Source organism: Phycodurus eques, chromosome 18 (genome assembly GCF_024500275.1).
Source record: "Phycodurus eques isolate BA_2022a chromosome 18, UOR_Pequ_1.1, whole genome shotgun sequence".
Classification (NCBI taxonomy): domain Eukaryota; kingdom Metazoa; phylum Chordata; class Actinopteri; order Syngnathiformes; family Syngnathidae; genus Phycodurus; species Phycodurus eques.
The window spans coordinates 1,585,965-1,605,677 of record NC_084542.1 but is presented as its reverse complement, the minus strand read 5'-3'; the positions used below and the strand labels follow the sequence as shown (position 1 = coordinate 1,605,677).

Sequence of the window (19,713 nt, the reverse complement as noted above, 5' to 3'; positions counted from 1 at the left end):
GCTGCTTCGCCAACCTTTTTTTTTGCAAATGGTCCAGTCCAATCAGGCTCGACTTTTTTCTTCTTTTTTTTTTTTTTTTAGGATTAATTTCTTTATTTTTACAAGCCCTTCTTGGGTATTTCTAGCTGTGTGTTTTGACGAATATCAGTCTCATATCAGTTAAATGACCTTTATTTGACAGTGCATTCATATGATATTAGAGGGATCTCGGAAGGTGGATTGAATGGGGTGAATGGCCACATAAATCCAGATTGAGGCCCCTGGGTAGTTCCAAAGTCCTGATTGGGTAAACAAATCCCAATAGCGACATTTTATGACCAGAAAATTCAGCACCTTGCACTTTCATCTACACAAGGAAACAGTCGACCCTCACGGCATTTAGAAAGACTGTTATTCAGTCACTTGCTAAGAAGAGATTTTTAATTACTTATTTATAACACATAAAAGGATTGAAGGCGTGAAGAGGCTGCTTTAGGAGGATCAGATATTTCTACATGTTGGCGTGAGTGTTTACTTATGCGTACATAAGTATGAGATTCCAAGATATGATTAACAACAGAGCGCTACGGACGCCGCCTCCCCTCAGCAGAGGAATTACGCAACCATACATTCTCTTTTAGAGGATCATGTGATCTCTCACACATAATCAAATTAATATTTTGCACAGTGACACCTCTCAGGTTGGACGCAATCCATTCGAGGACACTTGACCGGAAATATTCAATTTTTCCATCGGAAAACAACAGAAATGGAAATAATACGTTTGACAGGAAAACTGTCACTGTAAAATCTTAAAGTTGTGTTTGTTGTTTTGTTTCCAAAGAGATTAAATATGCAAAAAATAAATAAATAAAATAAAAATAAAAATGCATCTTCCCGAAAGTGTTTCGTGTTATTTGGGCCAGGGTCAGCGGCACGGTGGACGACTGGTCGGCACACACAGTGAGCCGATGGAGAGTTGGACGGCTCCACTGCGAATTAGCCTGCTCCTAGAGGCTACGTTCGTACTTATTAGTCACTAGTGGACTCGTGGACCAGCGGCATACCCGTGTTGGTTCTGTCCACTACTTCGCAGCCATGCTCAATGCGCCGCACAACTTAACCGCTTATGGTTGCGAGGCCGCGAGCTAACGAGCTAGCGAGCCTGCACGACGGGGCCGTTTAATACATCAGCGCCTCACTCCTAGCTGTCGAGTGTGGGTCCCCGACATAGCGGAGAGACAGGAACGCCAACTATTAATTTTCATTTTAGGGGTTAATCGGTCAACGTTCTTAAATGGTCATACAACTGTACAATTAATAGATAATAGTGGAGAGAAAAATGTAAAAACAAGTCTTCGTCGAATGACGAAGGCATGGTGTGATCTTTTCATCACATTTTTATTCTAGACCCAAGTCAAAAAATAAGTAGAATGAACCATAAATTCTAACTTCATTTTGATAAATGACAGCGTTATCATACAATTAATCTTCTTCTCTAAAAGGCCCGTTGTTGTGCCAAGTCTGTTTTTTACTAAAACACACAGGTACAGCGTAATTCCTTTGATGCTCGCTGAACTCATGGAACTATTCTACAAAGTTTTGTGTGACTTATATTTTGGACAAATTCTGAACTGCATCACCTCAAGGCAGTTAGATGTCGGAGGTAAACATGAAGCCAGTGAGAAGATCAATAAATCCCCCAGGTTAAAGACCATGAAACTTAGAATAGTTACTTTTTTTCATTTTTGACTTAAGTTTTTAATTTCCTTACGTGACAAAAGAGCTGGCCAGGAGGCCGACCAAGCCGACGGCAGCTCCACCCACGGCAGTAACTCTGCATCCGAGAATATCTGTGAAGATGCTTACGATGGGTGAGCAGAGGAAGATCATCCCCATGGAGAGGGAGCCCACCCATGCTGCAGGTCAGAGAGAGAGGGAGAGAAAAAAAAAAATGGTATTGAAAAGTATTAGTAAACCACACAGATTGTCCTTTCACATCCCCTATATACAACCAATTCCAATGACGTTGGGACGTTGTGTTGAACAAATAAAAACAGAATACCACGCTTTGTGAACTTGGGAGGTGGAATTCTTTCCCATGCTTGCTTGATGTACAGCTTCCGCTGTTCAACAGTCTGGGGTCTCCGTTGTCGTATTTTACCTTTTACAATGCGCCACACATTTTCAAATGGGAGACAGGTCTGGACTGCAGGCAGGCCGCCGGTCTAGTACCCGCACTCTTTTACTACGAAGCCACGCTGTTGTAACACGTGCGGAATGTGGTTTGGCATTGTCTTGCTGAAATAAGCAGGGGCGTCCATGAAAAAGACGTTACTTGGATGGCAGCATATGTTTTTCCAAAGCCTGGATGTACCTTTCAGCATTAATGGTGCCTTCACAGATGTGTAAGTTCCCCATGCCATTGGCACTAACACAGCGCCATAGCATCACAGATGCTGGCTTTTGAACTTTGCGTCCTTCACAGTCCGGATGGTTCTTTTCCTCTTTGGCCCGGAGGACACGACGTCCACAATTTCCAAAAACAATTTGAAATGTGCACTCGTCGGACCACAGAACACTTTTCCACTTTGCATCGGTCCATCTTAGATGAGCTCGGGCCCAGAGAAGCCGGCGGCGTTTCTGGGTGTTGTTGATCAATGGCTTTTGCTTTGCATAGTAGAGTTTCAAGTTGCACTTACGGATGAAGCGTTGAACTGTATTTACTGACATTGGTTTTCTGAAGTGTTCCTGAGCACATGTGGTGATATCCTTTACACACTGATGTCGGTTTTTGATGCAGTGCCGCCTGAGGGATCGAAGGTCACGGGCATTCAAGGTTGGTTGTCGGCCTTGCCGCTGACGTGGAGTGATTTCTCTAGAGTCTCTGAACCTTTTGAAGAGATTATGGACCGTAGATGATGAAATCCCCAAATTCCTTGCAATTGTACGCTGAGGAACCTTGTCCTTAAACTGTTGGACTATTTTCTCACGCACTTGTTCACAAAGAGGTGAACCTCGCCCCATCTTTGCTCGTGAATGACTGAGCCATTCAGGGAAGCAATCATGGCACCCACCTGTTCCCAATTCGCCTGTTCACCTGTGGGATGTTCCAAACAGGTGTTTGAGGAGCATTCGTCCACTTTCTCAGTCTTTTTTTGCCACCTGTCCCAGCTTTTTCGGAACATGTTGCAGCCATAAAATTTTAAGTGAATGCTTATTTGCTAAAAACAATAAAGTTTATCAGTTTGAACATTAACTATCTTGTTCAACCTATATTTAATTGAATACACGACAAAGACATGATTTGCGATGGATGGATGGATGGATGGATGGATGTATTCTGTTTCTATTTATGTTTAACACAACATCCCAACTTCGTTGGAATTGTAAATCTGGGAAGCCGAAAAAAAATGCTGTATTAGCGGAATGTCTCTTCTCAATCTGAGCAATTACTGCAAATACACAGACAGAATCGAATGAATTGAGTCAGGTCGACCCACACACCATGTCTGAGATGTTTGTTATGATTGTTCCTCATCGGGCAAGTTGTTTCCATGTCATTGAAAGAGATTTGTCAACCGAGTCAACGGGAAGACGCATTTCGGGACAGGAAGGAGTGATCAGGAAAAGAACAATGGCCGGATTCTGAAGCATCACGATGCAATGAAGATACCAAGCAACCCCACAGTATAACTTTAAATGGCACAACGGCGGGTAGAGGGGTTCAGGATAGACAGATGCTCTGTCACAGACCGGACATACTAGTAATGTCTCCGTATGACCATTTGGAACCTAATGGTTTTTGTTAAGTACAGTATATGAACAAATACAACGACTGGTTAGAGCGTCTGCCTCACAGTTCTGAGGACCGGGGTTCAATCCCCGCCTGCGTGGGTGTCCTCCCACATCCCAAAAACATGCATGTTAGATTCATTGACAACTCTAAATTGCCCGTAGGTGTGTATGTGAGTGCGAATGGTTGTTTGTTTGTATGCATGTGCCCTGCGATTGGCCGGCAACCGGTTCAGGGTGTACCCCGCCTCCTGCCCGAGGACAGCTGGGATAGGCTCCAGCACGCCCGCGACCCCTGTGAGGAGAAGCGGCTCAGAAGATGGACGGTTAAGACAAATACTTAATCCCTAGTCCAAAAGAATCTGTTATTACTGCATTATGATACTTTTACTCGTAAATTAAAAGTGAAATATTGAACTAACAAATTTAATGTGTGACCTTGATGATTGTAATTTGTATAAAGTACCTGAAAAGCTATACTTGAGTAAAAGTACAAGTATCTTAACAGAAAAGAACAATTACTCGTAACAATTATCAGTATCTGACATTTGCTGTACTTAAGTATCAATAGTAATTTTCCTGATGTTACATGTTCTATAAAGTCTTGGAATTATTCCAAAAAGTGACTGATTAGAATTTTGGTTACATCTTGATTTTAAATTTTATCGTTACTTATTTAGTTTACGTCAGCGACATAGTTAAAGATCCGCGCGTCGGTTGCTGAGTGAACTTAGCCAGGCCGTCCACGCGACGGCGGCGTCTGCTAGCCTCAAGGCACACAGCGACAAGCCACTCGCTAACGGCGTGCCCATATAAAGACATCCTGATTATCAGAGTCTCAATTTCACGGTCTCCCGCTACCGCTATCCCTACCCACCTGAGTCGGGCAGGCCTATTGTTCCTTTGTGCGCCACGGCTCAGGCATAAGTATTTGTACTCCGTTACAAGATCGGTGAATTGTGTTTTTGGTTTAAAAAAATATATATAATAATAATAATTTGTGATCAACTAAAGCTGACAAGCTTCTGTTGAGATATTCTATTCTCGCTACTCGTTAAGTTTCGAGAATATGTGCATTTTACCAGTGAAGATGTCACAATTTATAGTCTCTGGTCATACGGAGTGTGAATAATTTTCACATTCACACTCTAATTTTCACTTGCATACAAGAGTGAAATGCTGCACCGGAGGTGTTGCAAGGGGGGGGGAGCAGTCTGGGTCAGTTATATAAAACAAATACCTGCGATACCCTCAGTTTTCCATACGAGAAAGTGGGAGTTGCCTGTGCCTTTAAGCAAGCGTCACTTCTACTTAAAACTGTGAACGTAAGAACAAATACAGGAAACTGTCACTTTTCTTTTTAACGCATGGTCAGCACGTTTTGGGAGAAAATACCGCTGTCATGGGCGGCAGTGGAAACGGAATACAGAAAAATGCAGGCAGACATGTTCTGACACTTACTGGGCTGAACTGATGATCATTGCCTTAGGGTATAGAGGCAACAATAAGATTGAGAAGGGAGAAACGGGTCACGGCATGGACAACACAGACGGACAAGGGGAGAGCCATTGGACCATACAGGTGACTGGTTCCAAAGCACGTTTTGGCCTGGAGAACTTTTCAGTGCCCACTGGGTTTTTTTTTTGCAATTCTGTACCAGACAGCAGCAGAAATGTTAGAATGACAAAACAAGTGACACATGATTAGAAAGGGAAGACAAAAATTAAAACATGGTTTTCCCTCAATTCTGAGGCTGGGTCAGGGAAAACCTGCGGGAGGAAAAAAGGAGCAGCTGTCGTCAGAATGTGTTGGCCCATCTGATTTTTACTTGAGTAACAGGAGAGCCGTGCGTCAGGTTACTGTGTTATTGCTGGATGACGCAATCCGCATACGGTACTCATATTGGAAAGCGGGTTGAATTCAAAAAAAAAAGGTGGAATCGATTCAAATGGGAGTCACAAATTTACAGATTTTAAAAATTATTTAACTACTGTTGACGACAGCGGTGACGAGTGGTCTTTGGTGACAACTGGGAATCAACTTAATCCCTAACCTGGAAAACAGCAAACGCCATGAATACTGTCGCTCTTATTAAAACTAAGACAATCTTGAGGCGACCTCGAACACCGTGGAGGAGCACAACGATGGTAACAGACCTCTAAAATCAAAGTGTAGGAGAGCAGAACGTAAGTGGACAAAAAACTAAACTCCAAATTGACTATGAACTCTACAGAGAAAGCTTTTGGAATTTTAACCAAGAGTTAGGGCTAGACAGCAGCACCAGTTTCCTAAATCTCTTAAAGTAGCTGCCATTAAGTCGCTTCTAAAAAAAAATAATAATAAAAAATAAAAATAAAATAGAACGCTGGACGCTTCCATGTTAGCAAGCTACGGACCCATCTCAAATCTCCCTCTCATAGCCAAGATTGTTGAGAAAGTTATTTTTAATCAACTCAGCAATTTCTTGAACTTAAATGGACTTTTTGACAAATTTCAAATCGGGTTTTCGAACTCATCACAGTACAGAGCCTGTTCTTATCAAAGTGCTAAATGATATAAGGTTGAATACTGACTCGGGAATGGTGTCAATTCTGGTCTTGTTGGACCTCAGTGCGGCTTTTGATACGGTAGGTCATAATGTACTGCTGAACGGGTTGGAAATGTGGGTGGAACTAAATGGACCAGTCCTTAAATGGTTCAGGTCCTACCTGGAGGAAAGGAGTTATTTTGTAACCATTGGAAGCGTTCAATCTTATCGAATGGCAATGCCCTATGGGGTCCCTCAAGGGTCAGTTCTTGCACCCCTCCTGTTCAACCTGTATGTGCTCCACTTGGGTCAAATTCTTCAGAACTTTAATTTGGATTATCATAGCTATGCAGATGACACACAGTTATATGTAGCAGTGTCTCCAGAGGACTACAGTTCAGTTGAGATGTTGTGTCACTGTCTAAAACAGACAAATAACTGGATGAGCCAACAGTTTCTTCAATTAAACCACAACAAAACTGAGATAATTGTTTTTGGCAATAAAGAAAAGAGGATTGCTATTAGTAAATACCTGGAGTCACTCTCTTTAAAAACCAAAGACCAAGTCCGAAAGCTTGGTTTACTCATAGATTCCGACCTGACTTTCAACAGTCATCCATCCATCCATCCATCCATCCATTTTCTGAGCCGCTTCTCCTCACGCGGGTCGCGGGCGTGCCGGAGCCCATCCCAGCCGTCATCGGGCAGGAGGCGGGGTACACCCTGAACCGGTTGCCGGCCAATCGCAGGGCACATGGAAACAAACAACCATTCGCCCTCTCAGTCATGCCTACGGGCAATTTAGAGTCTCCAATGAATGCATGTTTTTGGGATGTGGGAGGAAACCGGAGTGCCCGGAGAAAATCCACGCAGGCACGGGGAGAACATGCAAACGCCACACAGGGGGGGACGGGGATTGAACCCTGCACCTCAGAACTGTGAGGCTGACGCTCTAACCAGTCGGCCACCGTGCCTTTCAACAGTCATATCAAATCAATTACTAAAACTGCCTTCTACCAAGAACATACCCAGAGTGAAGGCTTGCATGTGCCAAGCAGACCAGGAGAAGCTCATCCATGCTTTTATCTCAAGTAGACTTGATTATTGTAATGGTCTTCTGACTGGACTCCCCAAAAAGAGCATTAAACAGCTGCAACTCATTCAGAATGCTGCAGGTCGGGTTCTGACCAGAACAAAGAGGTCAGAGCATATTACTCCAATTCTAAAGTCTTTAAAATGTTTTCTAAAGGTGACTGGGAGCCAGTGTAAAGTTCTGCTACTGGTCTATGAACTAAATGGTTTAAGTCCTGAATGCAGGAAAGAAATGTTAATGGGATATAAACCCAGTAGGGCTCCGAGATCGACAGACTCGGTCGGGTCAAATAGTGGAGCACAGAGTCCAAAGCAAACATGGTGAAGCCGCATTTAGCCATTCTGCTGCACACAAATGGAATAAGTTGTTGGCAACAAGTGACGTCAGCCCCAAGTGTGAATCTTTTTAAGTCCAGGTTAAAAACTACATTTTTTTTCTCATGCTTTTTAGAGCATTTCCACTTTTAAAACGATATTTCTTGCACTGTACACTGTTTTAAATTCTACTTTTATTTTATTTCTCTTTATTATAAATGTTTGTCAGCTGTTGTTTTTTTTCTATTTGTCATTAAACGCTTTTAATCACGTAAAGCACATAGAGTATGAAATGTGCTTAGCTTCCAAATGGCGAGCTACCGGCTAGTTTCAAATAAACAAGCTTTACCATTTTACTCTACAGTGTTTGACAGTTGAGAAAGTACATTTCATTTCCAACTTTGTGGCTTAAAACATTAGTGGAATCTCCAAACAATAGGGAATGAAAATGAACCAAAGTGCTAAAAAAAAAAAAAAAAAAACCCATTTAAACTTCAACAGCTGCCTTTTATTTTTTTGCTTTTTGTATTGCCACCATGGAAGGCGGCCAATGACTATAAAGAGAATTATGGTGACAATCATGAGGATGACCATTGGACAGGAAATGAAACTTACTGCAATACAGCCATTACGACAACTAAAGGAGTACGACAAACCCCGCCGAGATGTGTCCCCATTATTAATGCACCACTGAGGTGTCTCGGTCTCTTTTAGCAATTAGCCACACGGTTGGTTGTTTGATGCATGCATTTCTGGCCATGCTGCTCCGTACGGTACAATAGGTTGACAAAGAATACAGTGGGAAGAACTGAATGTGCACCGCACTGAGCTGTAGTTTTTTGCAAGGCGACTTGCCACCCTTTTTACATTCACTGCGTGTTTCAAGTTTCATTAAAGGGCGCTTAAACATTGTACGGCTACATTCTTTTTACACTTACGCCAGTTAAGGCAACCCTGGAACGGATTTTTTTTCCGATTTCCATGATTTTCTATTGCAGTTTTTTTTTTTTTTTTTTTTTTTTTTTTTTTTTTTTAAACAACCATAAATTAAAGATCGACCAGTATCCCTGAACAGACTGTGGTTGACCTTAAGAGGTTGCACTTTATTGAATTTCATAACAATACTTCCAAATACTAAAAAAAAAAAGTCAGTGTACAGGGGATGCAAGTCAATAGAAAGCAAATTAATCATATAGAGTCATACATTTTTTTGTACGAGATCTAAAGGCTCGCCCTTACTAAATACAGACCGTGATCCATCAGCCTAAATCTGTACAAACTGTGTACATAACCTTCGGTTTGGTAGTCATTTTGATCACTGACGGTTTTGCCGCAGTCAAGGAAAGTCAAATTGAATGCGGTACACTTCTCATATGGGGATATCATCCGACTTTTAGCTACGTGATGTAATAAATGTGAAGACTCCATGAAAGACAACAGGAAATTGCCATTATCCTTTCATCTGCTTTTACCCCTGCAAAATCATTTACGCTTCAGACAAAGAGGAATTCTCAATTGAAAAACTGCAGTACAAGGATTCGCTCTCTTCAAATGACATCCGCCATTCACCCTGAGCCCTACTCGCCTGGTTAACAAAAAAAAAAAAGTCAGTTGGCCAATACACTGGTCTACTATTGAAATTGCTGGAAGCCATTCAGCTCTGAACCCAGGTCACCCGCAAAGACTGAACTGCAAATGGCAACAATTGTAAGGAAGTACCAATAGTCTGAATGTATCTGCATTTAGGTGTGGGAATCCATAACATTGTATCAATATCAATGCCATTGTCGATTCTGCTTATCGAGCCAATTCCTTATCAATTCTCTTAATGACTCCTGAGCGGTTTTATGAGAGGCAAAAAAAAAAAAAAGCGCGGTTTCAACTGCAAGCTGTCGCCTTACAGTTTTTCACACCAAATTTTATTTTTTTCAAAATGATGTCGGCACAATACTTTTTCTAGCAGGAAGCAGGGTCTGACGTTAACCCTTTCTAGGGCCACCACGGGCCAAGTTGTTGTGGCCCTTTCAGGACCTGTACTGGCCCCGTACATTCGTGATATAATACTAGGGCTGTCACGCGTCAACTCGTGATTAATCACCCAAAAATTATCGCATTAATCATCTATAATGAGGCTTCAGTATCACATTTAAAAAATATTTTATTTATTTATTTATTTTTTTAAAAGCCTATAGAGGGAAAAGGGACACCCTGGAGAGATTTCTTCATATGACTAATACATTTTTGTTTTGGTAATCGCTTACTAAAAACAATAAATCAAACTATCACTGCCAAGCACAAAAAGAAATCCTGATGATTTACCTTCACTTTGTGAATGAATTCACAGTCGTCGCAAGCTGCTCGGTGGGCTATCTATTAACTAAAGTCAACAGAAAAACCTAACGGACAGGCATTAATTGGCTCGCAAGACCTTTTTTCTGCTTCGGTAAATAAACGGCTCGCCCGTGACAGAATATTCTTGTAATATGTAAACCACGGATAATCTTCATGATACAAATTGATTATTTGTATCACGAAGACTGTGCTTCATATGATTCCAGCCAACTTCAATTTAGTATATGAGCTTACGTAATAGCTATAAATATAAAAAAAAATTTTGGCTTACTGAAGCCTTCCCATTCTTCATCATATTGCAATACCCTTGTGCGCCCTCACATTTACACACATTTGTTTCCAAAAGAACTACAAAGCATGCAATTGGTTAACACCTTGTCTAGTAAATACTGACTTGCTTTTTTGCAGTCAGGGGAAACATATTTTCCAGGACAAGTGTGACGGCACAAAATAAGTTCTTCCTTGAAAGTAAGTACAACCCCAATTCCAACGAAGTTGGGACGTTGTGTTAAACATAAATAAAAACAGAATACAGTGATTTGCAAATCATGTTCGACCTATATTTAATTGAATACACTACAAAGATATTTTATGTTCAAACTGATAAACTTTATTGTTTTTAGCAAATAATTATTAACTTAGAATTTGATGGCTGCAACACGTTCCAAAAAAAGCTGGGACAGGCTCATGTTTACCACTGTGTTACATCACCTTTTCTTTTAACGACATTCAATAAACGTTTGGGAGCTGAGGACACGAATTGTTGAAGCTTTGTAGGTGGAATTCTTTCCCCATTCTTGCTCGATGTACAGCTTCAGCTGTTCAACAGTCCGGGGTCTCCGTTGTCATATTTTACACTTCATAATGTGCCACACATTTTCAAAAAGGGAGACAGGTCTGGACTGCATGCAGGCAGGCCAGTCTAGTACCCGCACTACTATGAAGTCACGCTGTTGTAACACACGCAGAATGTGGTTTGGCATTGTCTTGCTGAAATAAGAAGGGGGGGGGTCCATGAAAAAGATGTTGCTTGGATGGCAGCATATGTTTCTCCAAAACCTGTATGTAGCTTTCAGCATTAATGGTGCCTTCACAGATGTGTAAGTTCCCATGCCATTGAAACTAACACAGCCCCATACCATCACAGATGCTGGCTTTTGAACTTTGCGTCCATAACAGTCCGGTTGGTTCTTTTCCTCTTTGGCTCGGAGGACACGACGTCCACAATTTCCAAAAACAATTTGAAATGCGGACTCGTCGGACCACAGAACACTTTTCCACTTTGCATCGGTCCATCTTAGATGAGCTCGGGCCCAGAGAAGCCGGCGGCGTTTCTGGGTGTTGTTGATAAATGGCTTTCGCTTTGCATAGTAGAGTTTCAAGTTGCACTTGCGGCTGTAGCGCCGAACTGTATTTACTGACATTGGTTTTCTGAAGTGTTCCTGAGCCCATGTGGTGATATCCTTTACACATGGATGTCGCTTTTTGACGCAGTGCCGCCTGAGGGATCAAAGGTCACGGGCATCCAATGTTGGTTTTCGGCCTTGCCGCTTACATGCAGTGATTTCTCCAGATTCTCTGAACCTTTTGATGATATTATGGACCGTAGGTGCTCACTCGCCTTACTATTATTGTCATCAGATTGGTGGAAAGTGTCTTTCGGTGTCTTGAGAAGCGCTATATAAATTTAAAGTATTATTATGATGGTGATGAAATAAAAAGCTATAATAGAGACAGACGGAACGATATGTATGTGTACGTATATACATTTATTATTAATTTACATTTATTTTAAATATGTGCGCTTGTTTTCATGTGCTTGACTGACTCAACATTAGCCGTTAGCTTGAAGAAACGGCTGCTCGTGACCGCTATCCCAGCGAGAATGTCAGGACTTGCGGGTAAAATCACTCATGAGTATGTTCACTGCGTAGTACGTCGTTGCTTGCGCAAACGAATCCCTCACCGTAATAGTACATCGCTCCTTTGCGGATCACAAACGAAGAAGTTCAATGAACGAATCACTCGTTTCTAACGGATCGCGAACGATAAGTTCAACCGACGAATCACTCTTCAGTTCCTCAGTGTACCAGTACATACAGTTCACTTAAGTCCCTCCCCTGAACAAATCACTCTTCAGTGCTTGAGTACACCAGCAGTACACTAGTTCACTTAAGTCCCTCTCCTGACCGAATCACTCTTCAGTACACCAGTTCACCGAATGAATCACTCGGTTCACTTAAGTCCCTCCCCTGACCGAATCACTCTTCAGTACACCAGTTCACCGAATGAATCACTCGGTTCACTTAAGTCCCTCCCCTGAACGAATCACTCACTCTTCAGTTCTCCAGTACATTCAGTCCACTTAAGTCCCTCCCCTGCCTGCACGGCATTTCCTGATCCTGGCTGCTCATTGGTCATTCGCCGAAGTGAGTGACCACGCTGGCGAATCGCAAATCACATGGCAGTACGTTTAATGAAGTCCCACCCCCACTTGCATTCCGGCTGCTCATTGGTCACTCGCCGAAGATTCAGAAGTGAGTGACAAAAACGCTTCGGCGGTTCCATTTCCGCTCGCCTCAGGGCGGTGGGCGCGGGCAAGCTAAAAGACCGAAATCATTTCATAAACTGATTTAGTTCAGTTCGTTCACTAGAAAGATTCGTTCTTCTGAACGAAATGCTCGCAAACGAAACAACACTATTCTGCACGCGGCGAGAATTTGTGCCATGTCGCATAGGGGCCACGTGGCCCAATGCGTCGGTCACGTGGTGCAATGCGGGCGCGGGAGTATAAAGAGGCCTTTAACAGCTCATGTGAAAAATTAACACAAGACAAAACCTAAGTCTCACTTTACACCTAACACCAAATTGCATCTTCTACAACACACAATCTATTTTCGCAGTGTTAAGTGGATCCAGAGAACCAGATTGAGGGTACATCGATATTTGGAACATAAAAAGTGGAGCCTGTACCTTAGTAAATTATTGACATTATATCTCCTGTTCTATTCTTAGTTCAAACTTCTACCCTTTCAGAAAGGGTTACTTTTACTGTGCAGTTTCTTATGGTCTAACAACCAATGCGGTCCATGTATTTATGAACAGCAGTTGCTCCCAAATCACAAAGATCCTAGTCAGTACCCCCCCCCCCCCCCCCCCCCCCCTCGGGGCCTCACAGTGTTACAGACACACTTTTAACATTTAATGGACCATATAGCGCTGCAATCTTTCTTGCATCGAATGCTTGCAGAAGTTGCGAGTCATTTATAGCAGCCCGTTTCGTTGGAGGCAAGACGGCTAATTTTCATATGCTTACAACACAAGTTCCAATGCGGCCCTCGTGTGTTTTGGGGTTTCACAAAGCAGGAAGTGAAAACCTGCGAGGGGAACTGTGATTTGTGTCTGTGCAAAAAAAAATAAAAAAGTCGAGAAAAAAAGATCAAAAGCATGCTTGGTATTGGTTCTGACTGCAGAGGAAACTAAATGTCCATATGTAAAACGTTAAATGGGAATGTTGTGGCCTGTGCCAGAGGGGAACTGAATGGGGTGGTTAGGCCTTTAACGTCAAAGATTGGCGGGATTGCTGTGCAACCCTCTTCTTTAAATGCTTAGTTGAAGAAAAAAAAATAAACAAACATTTCAGACCCCCCGTGTTGTCATATCATTCCTCTGTATCGCATTGCATTTGGTTTTGAAACCATAATGAACTCTAAATTCCTTTCCACGATTCGATACAAGTCAGTCATGTATGTACGACTACAGACAAAACAAATATTGGCAGACATGAACACAGGCATGTAAGAAAAACTGAAAGCAATATGAAAGCTCTGAAATGATGTGCAGTATGTATGAATTCATGGGTTTCCAGTTTACTAAAACTACATTGGGCCAGGGCATACAATAAATGGACAGGAAATAATCTGCTCCAACTCCATTAAGTTAATTGTATGTTGACTGCAATTATATGTTAGATTACCATTTTGTATTGTTTTAGCTGCATATTTCAATTGTTCCTTAATTCACGAGCAGAATTATTGTTAGGTTCCGCCGTCTTTACGGTTTCGCTAAAGACAATACGATGTATCCAATGTTCTCTCTCTCTCTCGATCATGATCTTAAAATACCATCATATGGCTCGATCAAATACTAATATGAATAGTGGTTTAGTTTTTTCCCCCCTATTGTTTGATGATTCGCTGCCAAAAGCAGACATGTTTGCTTTTCTACCTGGCTGACAGTCAATCAAACAGTCGCCGGAGAATAAGGCCTTGAAAAGCCATTTGCTGGAAGTTCTCATAGCTCTTGGGTTGTGGCCAGATGGTTTGGGTTATGCGCACGAGGCTAAACAATTGGCCCTCCTGTTGGCACTGAAGTGATGGGCTGCCTCCGACACGTTTAACTTCTCCGTGCTTTATCTCTCAACAGCCTTCGCAGAAACACCGTACAAGCGCTTCAATCATTAACCCGATTTGAGGCAAGTTTGTTTGCCGATTTCAAACCTGAAACCGTTTCGCTGAGCAGCTGTTAAGGGTCCAATAGAATAGTATAGCTTGCGAGTCTCAGCAGAGAAACGTTACATTTTTACAAATGCTTTAAAAGATCATATTTATGAAAAGAACGTTTGGTTTTGACATGAACCGAGTACATACTACTTCCACACATTTAGCTAGACACAGTGGACATAAAATGACTACAGTGCTGTGGAAAAAGTATTGGCCCCTTCTCAACTTCTTATATTTTTGCAGTTTCCCAACTTTAATGCTTAAGATCATCAGATAAATCTAACCCAAGTCGACTTAAAATGCTCTTTTTAAAATGGCAATTTCGTTGATTAAGGTAAAAAAAAAAAAAACTATTCAAAGTTACCTGGCCCTGTGTGAAATAGTAATTAACCCCCCTTGTGAAATCATGAATTAATTGTGGCTAATCACAAGTTTTGGTTCATTTTCACTGGTCACACCCCAGCCTGATTACCTCCAGACCTGTTCAATCAAGAAATCACTTAAACAGAACCTGTCATGACCAAATCAAGTCGGACAAAGGATCTAAAAAAAAAAAAAAAAAAAAAAAAAAAAAAAGCTTACTAGGCACAGTTTAAACTGCCGGCTATCAGTTACGCGGAGGAACATGGGAATCGAGCAGCCGCGAGAGAATTCAAGATCAACAAATCCATGGTTCGCAAGTGGAGGAAGCGGGAAAACGAGCTTCGCCGAGTCGAGAAGACCAAGCCGCGTTTCCGCGGAAACAAGGCGAGGCGGCCCGAGTTGGAAGACCAACTCGAGCAATGGGTTCATGAGCAAAGAACAGCCGGGAGAAGCGTCTCCGCAGTCACCGTTCGACTGAGTGCGATAACTCGGGGCTTGCCATCATCCCGGGACGCTCGACGAACCGCCTGGGCATCCGTGTAAACGGGGCGTTCAAAGTGAAGTTGTGAGCGGCCGCGGGAGCCGTGGATGACAGATGGCGAACACGGCTTTACTAAGACGAGGAGGCAGCGCCCGGCGAGTTACGCCACAATTTGGGGACGGATGGTGGACGCTTGTTCAAGCTTTCGCACGGCAACGGGACTGACTCGAAACTGCCGTGTTTGATGGAGAACTTGCCCGGCTGTTCATTTCGGATACAGGAGATGAGGACTTTGATGGATCAAAACAATAACGCGAGTACATTGTTCAATACTTCAACAAAGTGCAACCGAACTCTGTTTTGCTCCCGCCGCCTTTTTAAAAACGTTCTTTTAAGCTGGCGTATGTTTTGAAATAGACCCCGGAACCGTAACTGAGGCCGCGCCTTTGGTCGTGAAAATACAGTACACTAAGTTAGCACCCGTTATTTGTTGGTTTGACCTGACCGAAAACTGTCAGTGGCCAATCCTTGAATGCCCCCTAGAGGTCATTAATGTTTTACCTTTTGTCTAAAATGCGAGAGAATAATTTTGAAGATTCTCATTATACAGTACACAAGTATATACAGTAAATGACCAAGTCGTTTAAATACACATTGCTCCATCTTGTGATCGGATCGGGGAACAGTTATCGTTTTTTTTTTTTTTTAACTCGCTGATCGATGATCGGCCCCAAAAATCCTGATCATGTAAAGCCTACTGGGATCCAATTGAAATGCGGTGGTATGACCTCAAAAAGGCCGTCCATGCTCGAAAACCCTCCCTTTTTGCTGAATTCAAACAATTCTGCAAGGGAGAGTGAACCAAAATATCTCCACACAGATGTGAAAGACTCATTGAAAACGCTTGACTTTAATTGTTTCTGCTGAGGATGGCCCGACCAGTTATTAGGTTTAGGGGGCCATTACTTTTTCCACACAGGGCCCGGTGACTTTGAAGTTGTTGTTTTTTTTCCCCCCCCCTCCGTAATAAATGAAATTACTCTTTAAAAACAGAAACAAAAATAAGAACTTTCCACGGTGGCAGGTGTGTGCCGACTCCCGTTGAATACGAGTTTGAATGTAATTGGATCGTTCGGAAGACCGCAACATCCCCAGTTATCTCTCAGTTTATTTTTACTTCCCCACTCCAAAAAGTTTTTTCCTGAAATATTTTCTATCCCCCCCCTCCCCCCATTCATGCCAGTAAAACACATCAGTACAGGTTACTAGAAATGACTCAAACATGGCAATCTGAAACTGTTTCAAGCCTCATTTCGGTCCAAAGGTCTTTGGCTTCCCCTAACGTTTGCAGTCAGGCCCACTTCTCGAAAGCGGCTCCCAAATTCCCACAAGGGGAGAACCAGAGTCCTGTACACGGATACGAAAGGCTACCGACTTTGACCTTTGTCAGGCGCATCTATGGGGCCGAGCCACTCCACCCCAGTGTTACTCATTGCTATTGGTTGATGAGGATTTGCAGTTTCGTGAACATAGTCTTGGCAACAGATGATACACTGTGTGAGGTTAATTTCCACTGAGGCGCGCGTGTCAACCGCAGAATGGAAAGACGGGTGAGGTCAGGTCCGAAGAATATGGTGGGTCGTTCCTCTTTCGGAACAGTCTGCGTGCAGTCTAATTTTAAATTTGCCATTCTTAAACCTCAGGATCATACCAAAAAAAAAAAATGGGAGTATTGTGTATTAAATGGGTCATATTTTAACAACTCTAATCCCTTCAAGGGAAATCAAGTTTATACGAACCAGCTCCCACTCGTGCAGGCACGCAAGGAGAAATTTGTAGTGAAAGAGGCACGCAAAAGGTGCTACCCTACAAGAGCTGGGGGATGGGGACAGAGCCTTGCGCAAAAGGTCAACGCAACAGTAGCCAGCAAGCAGATTAGCATCTCTGCAACAATTAGTTGCCATTTCTGCATCTTCATCCACAACTGGTTAACAAAAAAAAAAAAAAAAAAAAAAAAAAAAAAAAAAAAAAAGACGAACTGCTTCAGTTTGTTTCTAAATCATCCTGAACTGAATGAGCTTGACAGTGTGACTTGTCATGGAACAGCTGAAAGACATTAGTGGGACACATTCCCACAAAGCTTACAAATTGTTTTTGCACCCTTAATAAAATCAATTAGAAATGTTTGTTTCTTCCCAAGATCCAAACCTTCGAAAATATACTGCATCATGTATCGCAGCAAAAGCAACATGTACATAAGACATTTGTTTTGTTCCCCCATTTACAGTATAACAATACTGTAAATGGAACGTTGGAAAGTAGAAGTGGAAATATTCCTGCAAACATTTTTAGGCGGGCCTGCCGGCTGTTGCGAACAAAGCATTCGGAGAGATTTATTGGTTTATACCGGTGCTGTATATCTATTTTAACTTTGGCCACCCAAGAAATCCTTGAAATTCTTACAATGCTAAATGCTAGCATGCTAACACGGATCCTGCGAAAAAACGTGTGGGCCAATATTAATTCTGGAAGAGATTCCAGAGCCACAGTGGACTTATGCTAAGGTGCTATTGAGACAGGTAGAATGCTAATATTCTAAGAGTGGTATGCTAACATACAGAAAATTAAAAGCTCTCGTCATTTTGTTGTGATCTTTCTGTAATGCCCTAAAATGCCACAAGATGACGCCAAAGCCTTGGCTAATTGGAAACTAGCAATTGATATGAAGGTAGTACTGTATGGGATACATCAACGATTCAAAGCGCTTTTTATATCAGGGCGGAGCCAAGTTTAACCTGGGTTATTAACGGAGGTTACAGAGAGTACTCCACATATTTATATTTTTTTTCTCTGTGAAGTCGATATTTAAACGGCCCAAACTAACAACAACAACTGTCAGCGAGTCTCTTTATGGCTTGAAAATTGCCTTTTTTTTTTTGCGGGTCGCGTAGGTGACATACACCCACACTTTCGGTGCTTTTTTTCCTTTTTTTAACAAATCATCACAAACAACAAACTATTAAGATACTGAGTGTAGGCAATCCAAAACATTTTGAGGGGGCATGAATTACCTTTTTTATTTTATTTTAAAACAGACACGCCACAAAAGCAACGGCGGACGAAGGAGCGGAAAACAGTCGGTAGCGAAAAGATGCTTTCGAACTGATACGAAAATGTTTGCTGGATCATACTTTCGTGGGATTCATCAAGGATTTTGTGTTACTGGAGCCCTTTTACCACAAGAAAATTGCACCAGTTGTATAAAAAAAAAAAATTTTTATACAACTTTTGTATTCGATTTTGTTAAGACTGTACACGGCAGACAGCTGTTCCCAGAGCCTTCACGACATAGAAAGGTTTTGAACGTTTTTGGTAAGAGTTACATAAGCGAGGTTTAAGTCCAACTTTCCAAATTCCCAAAGTCCCTCAGCTGTTTCAGCTTAACTTGAGGGAAGACACCGATCATTATGACAGAGGGCCAGTGAACTCTGGCAACTGAAGGAAAGGCTTAAGTCTGTGTGTGCACACGAGCACTATAGTTGCAGTACTCGGAATTAGGCAACAATTCCAGTATTAAAAAAAAAAAAAAAAAAAGTAACACCACTACAGTTGGAAAAACTGCACAATTACAGACGTGCTTCAAATAAAGAATTGTACACTGTCAGAACCATCCGGACTGTTATGGGCGCAAAGTTCAAAAGCCAGCATCTGTGATGGTATGGGGGTGTGTTAGTGCCAATGGCATGGGTCACTTACACATCTGTGAAGGCACCATTCATGCTGAAAGGTACATATAGGTTTTGGAGCAACATATGCTGCCATCCAAGCAACATCTTTTTCATGGACGCCCCTGCTTACTTCAGCAAGACAATTCAAACCGCATTCTGCACGTGTTACAACAGCGTGGCTTCGTAGTAAAAGAGTGCGGGTACTCGACTGGCCTGCCTGCGGTCCAGACCTGCCTCCCATTGAAAACGCGTGGCGCATTATGAAGCGTAAAATACGACAACGGAGACCCCGGACTGTTGAACGGCTGAAGCTGTACATCGAGCGAGAATGGGAAAGAATTCCACCGACAAAGCTTCAACAATTCGTGTCCTCAGTTCCCCAAACGTTTATTGAATGTTGGTCAAAGAAAAGGTGATAAACAGTGTGGTAAACATGAGCCTGTCCCATCTTTTTCGGAACGTGTTGCAGCCATCAAATTCCAAGTTGATGATTATTTGCTAAAAACAATAAAGTTTATCCGTTTGAACATTCAATATCTTGTCTTTGTAGTGTATTCAATTAAATATAGGTCGAACGCG

At 42.2% G+C, this 19,713-nt stretch overlaps 1 protein-coding gene across 2 annotated transcripts in view; it reads right to left on the bottom strand.

Moving 5' to 3' along the window:
* The window catches only part of slc16a10 (solute carrier family 16 member 10), a 43,889-nt gene that overhangs the window by 21,067 nt on the left and 3,109 nt on the right, over positions 1 to 19,713 (bottom strand). For both annotated transcript variants that reach the window (XR_009770280.1, XM_061703977.1), the window contains exon 2: positions 1,754 to 1,898. Coding sequence is in view for 1 of the 2 variants with exons in the window: in XM_061703977.1 (XP_061559961.1) it covers positions 1,754 to 1,898 (145 nt within the window). In the remaining variant the exon portion in view is untranslated. The remainder of the gene's footprint in view (positions 1 to 1,753; positions 1,899 to 19,713) is intronic.